This window comes from Salvia miltiorrhiza, chromosome 7 (assembly GCF_028751815.1).
Source record: "Salvia miltiorrhiza cultivar Shanhuang (shh) chromosome 7, IMPLAD_Smil_shh, whole genome shotgun sequence".
Taxonomy (NCBI): Eukaryota; Viridiplantae; Streptophyta; class Magnoliopsida; order Lamiales; family Lamiaceae; genus Salvia; species Salvia miltiorrhiza.
Genome location: NC_080393.1, coordinates 45,899,069 through 45,904,668, shown reverse-complemented (window position 1 = coordinate 45,904,668; position 5,600 = coordinate 45,899,069). Strand labels below are relative to the sequence as shown.

At 38.0% G+C, this 5,600-nt stretch overlaps 1 protein-coding gene across 2 annotated transcripts; it reads right to left on the bottom strand.

Annotated features, from left to right (window-relative positions):
* Nucleotides 1-704: 704 nt before the first annotated feature.
* LOC130992774 (probable methyltransferase PMT14) lies at nt 705-5,077 on the bottom strand. Of its 2 annotated transcripts, XM_057917527.1 has the most exons (8): nt 4,960-5,072; nt 4,796-4,849; nt 3,567-4,249; nt 3,089-3,299; nt 2,504-2,786; nt 1,629-2,015; nt 1,444-1,521; nt 705-1,155 (listed from the first exon to the last, which is right to left on the bottom strand). In XM_057917527.1, the coding sequence occupies exons 3-8, from the start codon at nt 4,209-4,211 to the stop codon at nt 918-920; spliced, it is 1,842 nt and encodes a 613-aa protein (XP_057773510.1). In that variant the 5' UTR covers nt 4,212-4,249; nt 4,796-4,849; nt 4,960-5,072; the 3' UTR covers nt 705-917. The 2 variants fall into 2 exon arrangements, with proteins under 2 accessions (XP_057773510.1, XP_057773509.1); XM_057917526.1 differs by having other exon boundaries at nt 4,796-5,077.
* Nucleotides 5,078-5,600: the final 523 nt, after the last annotated feature.

Sequence of the window (5,600 nt, the reverse complement as noted above, 5' to 3'; positions counted from 1 at the left end):
CCAGGCTCCGCTGGACGCGATCGGAAGCAGATATCGAGAGAGATCGAGAGAGAGAAATCGGCGCTGAGGCGGCGGCGTGGTGAAGGACGGAGTTGGCGGTGGCCGTGGGAGCATGCGGCGGCGCCGCTTGGAAGAGAAAGATCGAGAGAAAGAGAGAGAAGAGAAAGGGCCGGCCGTGTATAGAGAGAGAGGAGAGAGCGGATAGAGAGAGAGAGAGAAGTGAGAGAATGAAAGAAAATTAGGGTTTGCCCATTTATATAGAAGGGTAATTTAGTCCATTCAACAAAAGAGTGGGTAAAATTTTAAGTTTTAATTTGAGTAGGTAAAATTTATTTTTGTTATAAGAAAATGGGTACTTTGATATATTAGCACTAATTTTAATTGGAGACAAATATAATTGACTCTCAAACACACATGATATTGCCATATCAATATAATCGAATCACCTGTGGACTGTGTGGCACACCCTTTAAATTTTTTATTTAATACTATTAATTTATATACAAAAAAAAATAGTGAACATGTTAACCCAAGCCCGTATGGATAGGAAAGTGGTTTTGTACATATAGATATATGACGACACCTAAATACAACTATATAAATAGATATAGACATAAACACAGATACTGGTGTGTGTTAATCTGAAAAATAATTGCATACATACAAGAAGTTCCCAATCATGAAAAGATGATCGCACCAGCAAAGAAGCAAGTTCTTTTATTTATCCATTAACTTGAAATAAACTTAGATACAATTGCTTGAATGCAAAATAAAGGTTGGTAACTTTAATTGAATAAAACAAAAATTCATTAAGCGCTACAGCAAATATTTGCTAAGATTTAATAAGTCTTTTTTTTCTTAAATAAATAAAATTTTAAAGACGTGCGTCCAATATAAGCTGAGAATATAATCACCAATCATTGATCAGTAGAGGTGGAATTAGAGGCAGCTGCGACCCAATATTGTTTCACTGCAACCAGTATTTTCTGAGGGACGAGAGGGCCGTCTTCATGATCCACCATTTTGACATCCCATCGCATTCCTCCGGCGATCTTCATCACCTTGTTTATCACGTCGACTTCATCTCGGACAATCACCGTCCCTTCCGGCCGTAAAATGCGGTCCATTTCTAGGAGTATGTCTTCAAATTGACACCTACAACTCATGTTCAACTGCTTTTAGTACATCACACTTTAAAATCACGGGCACACACGAACGTACAAACGTGGGAGTGTGACGAGAGACTAGCATTAAGTAGGGATGACAATGGGCCGAATCTAGATCGGATCTTGATAGGTCCAGATACAGATCCATCGGGTCCAAAAAAATGAGATCCTAAATGATAGGTCCACATCTATATTTTTCTCTTCTAAAGTAAAATCCTAAATGAACTAAAATCCATAATAACACCATGTTAATTTGAATAAGGTAGTTATTGCTTACTTGTCCTGATATAATTTGAATAAGCCGTTAGCGTGAATGAGGTCATACGTCCGTGGATATGTAGAGAACCCTTCACACCTGAAAGAAAAAGAAAGAAACTAATCACAGAGTTTCAACTCAAGGATTCTTCGGAAAAGAGATTTTTCTGAAATGGTGAAAAGCATGAATAAGGTGGAAGGATATACCAATCGTGATACATGCCGATCAATCCTCTCTCATAGACGACGCCTAAAGTTTTATCAGCAATTATGGGAACAACATTCATCACCCAAAGTTTTGGTGATTCTAAGGCCGCTGCAAAACCTCCGAGGCCAGCATTCATATCCATAATGTTTCTATATTTTGTGGTGCCGAGCAATCTAACAATCCTTTTGTAAGCTGCAACATGCTTTTGCCAAAGTTTGTTGTCGTCTTGGTAAGATTCGGGTGTGACCCCGGGTACCTCACCATTGCGTACTCGAGGTGGAACATCATAAAGTCGAGCTGGAAACTTCTTCAACTCTCCTCCTGCTACTTGACTCGGACTCTCCACCTCCGGGAAGGGAGTTACGCATGTCTCCATTTTCTTATACCTTGAGTCATGACGGAGAAGTAGAATCGGAAACAATTAGAACTTAGAAGTCCAGTAAACAGTCATATTTCTGGTAGATACCATAAAAGTGGTATCTCAAAAATATAATCTGTTTTCTCCAATGTTTTCTTTTTGTTAATTTGAAATTCACAAGGAAATAATCAAGAAGTCCTAGGAAAGCTGATATACCAATAAATTAACTCATCACTATTCGTTTGCGTACACACGTTTAAATTGATTCTAGAGGAAACTAAGTGAATATCATGCATGAACATTCAACTTAAAATATCTATCACTTTAAGCAAAAAGAATTAAAAGCACAATTAAAACGAAGCAGAATATGCAGTATGGCTACTGTTTACCATATCCCACATCCTTATCAGAGTACGGAGGCAGCAAATGAAGCTTTAGGGGCATAATAAAACTACAAATAGGGAGATTAAAACAAACATCAAATGGAGTAAAAAGTTTATGATATGATTAACTAACCACAAGTCGTCGGTATCTGAAGCTTTACAATAGTCGACCGATTCTCTTTTGCAAGAGTTGGCATTGATCTTCTTCCTAAAGATAGCAATATCTCCCTTCTCATACTTTTTCTCCCAACAAAGGCTTTTGGCCAAATCTTCTATACTCGATTGTTCGGCCTTTAAATCTTCTTTTGTCCTCTTCCACGTCTTATAGTATGTCTTCCAATTGATCGGAGGACCAGACAAGACCCAGTATCCACCAGGTCTAAGAACTCGATCAACTTCCTTCAAGTACATGCCCTCTGCATATTGGAAAAATCTTTTCAACTTTGACCAAATTGATTATAACTTTTGTACTGAAATTAGAAAAACATTCTGCATAATGACACTGTACATTGGAAGTTTGGAAACTAACAGGTATTTTGAGATGATGCACAGATTTAGATATCTTTGTGAATGCTTACAGTCTTTGAAACTTTCTCGACAGCAAGTTATAGAAATTATTCTTGCAACATTTTGAAATGTTAATTAAAGGTGTTAAAAAGAAGAATATAACATCATTAAAGATAAAATACTTTAAGAACTCTACTGGTTTGTGCCATACCATTGGAAGCCCATTGTATTAAGCACCTCGAACATTGTGCCATATCAAATGATCTGGGCGGGAAAGGAAGTTTTATGGATCCAAGCACCCCGATAAATGCAGGCACACCTCGCTCCAATGCAAATTGCACCTGGGCCTCATGGTTGTCCCTTGGTGCAAACGACATTGTCAGCACATTTCTCTTCAGCATATAAGCACCCCAGCTAGCAACCTAATTGAAATAAGCCAACCAGTTCAGAAGCTATGGAGAAAAGTGTTGTTGGCTTTTAAGATTCAAACAATGCCGGAATTCAGAAGAAACAAGCTGATATCAGTGAACTAATTCCAAATTTAAAAAACCATATTCAAGGCCTAGAAACAGGTAAAATAGCATGTAAAAGACATCTACTGCCCGTGCCACAATACAGCTCCAACTATTACGATTATGAGTTAATGAAAAATAAAGCAAAGTGAAACTAGAAGAAAAAATGGAACGTACTCCGCAGCCAGTATCTAGAGCTGTTCTAACTGTGCCATCAGCTATCGGAATTACTCGCGCAAGCTCATCAATATACGCATTCGCTCCTTGAGGAAACATCGTCCCACCTCCTGGGAATTTGAATACATTACCCTGATACTCAACCCAGTTCTGGTTAGCCTTCTCAACCGTCAAGCTCTTAAAAGGAACATTAGAATAATAAACGTAGTCACGGCTCTTTGGCCAAGGGAAAGGGCTTGTATAGCCATTGGGTGCTGGAATCAAGCAGCGCAATTTTTCCTCCTCTGGCGGGCAATGCCTTTCTCTATAGATCATGTTCTCTCTTGGGAATTTCATCGCTCGATCTTGCTCTTGGCAAGGAGTGTAGTCAGTGAACCGAGCATCACATGGCTCGAAGACTTTGGCTTTGGGCTCGGATGATTCAATAGAAGCCACATACTTATGATGGCTCTCGAAGTCCAGAGACGGAGAGACATTGCAGTTTGCCTGCTGCTTATTCATCTCTATAGCATAACCATCGCCTTTACCAAAGCCACTCCTCTGCCACACTCCCAACAAGTAAAAGAAACAACAGAGAGCTATGATAACGAATATGGAAATCCGACTTCTCCCTTTATTGCCCGAAGAATGAACCTTTGGTGCCATATTTTTGCTCAAGACAGCATCAAGAAACTCCCTAATACCTACCATGTATTAAATTTAACAAATGGCATATCAAATGTCTATATGCAAACATTATGCAACAGATCAATGAAGTAACTCAGTAAATTGAATCAACTAAAAGGATTTATACAAAATGGATAAACTTTTGGGATCATGATCCAGCTTTAGTCCCAGTAGAGATACAAAACAAAACAGCGTTCAAGAATTACTAGGAAAATACCAGTTTCCCAAAACCTGAAAACCATCTAGAGTAGTAGCTCCAATACAGCATAAACAACAATCTAATCATGTTAGTGATGAGATCTGAGCTTCAAAAATGCTTTCTTGAATTAAAAGGAAGAAAAAAAAATCACTGTTATTGCAAAAGCTACACTAGAACAAGCATAGTTGGATCTCGAAAAATACAAATTCTGTACAAGAAGAAAAAAAACAAAAATCGAAAAGGCCCAACAAGTAAACAGTGAAGCAGATCGAAAAAGCAAATGGGAATCACAAGTAAAAAGCAAGAAAGTGAATTTACAGACAGTTTATTTCAAGAATCTGCTTAAGCTCAACATTGGCGTTACCTGAGAACAAAGGAAAGCTCTCCCTCTCTCTCTTTCTCTCTCTTAAGTTATAAGCTGAAGTTGAGAAAGTGATTAGTATAAACACACACACACACAGTGAGAGTGGGAAAGAAAAATGAAGTGAAGTAGTGCGATTACAGAGAGGGACGTAGGGACACTACTACCTTGTTAAGTAGAGCACTGAATTGGCGGTCTGTGGGGCAGACTGAGATGGTGGTGCCACAGACTCACCATTCATTTTCAAGATTTGAAATTTTTTTCTAATATTTTAAACTCACCGACGCTCCAAATGTACTAATCTTGCATTCATTATAGGGGTGTTCTTTCAACAAGGATGTGTTTTACTTGACTCAAAATTTATGGTTAGAAAATAAAGATAAAGAAATTAATTCTTATCCTATTGTAAATATATATAAAATATATATTTTCCTATTAAATGACTTAACCCTAAACCCTAACCCTAGCTTTGTATCTCCTATAAATAGAGGCATTTAGTTCTCATAATAAGACGCTCTCTCTACGCTCTCTACGCTATTCTCTTCTTCTCCTCTTCTCTCTAGTTTATAACACGTTATCAGCACGAGTCTCTAACCAATTGAGTGATTTTGGAGATGTGCTCTCTCTAATCAATTGATTAGATTGGAGGTATGCCCTAGTCTTGAGTATCAAACCAATTGATTTATATTGAAGATGTGCCCTAGGAAAGAATCATGTCTTTCCAACAAGGTAATTCGTATTTCCCCTTGATCGTTCGATTGCTTCAATTTCTTATTAAATCTATCACTCTAGATCTATGAATCACTTT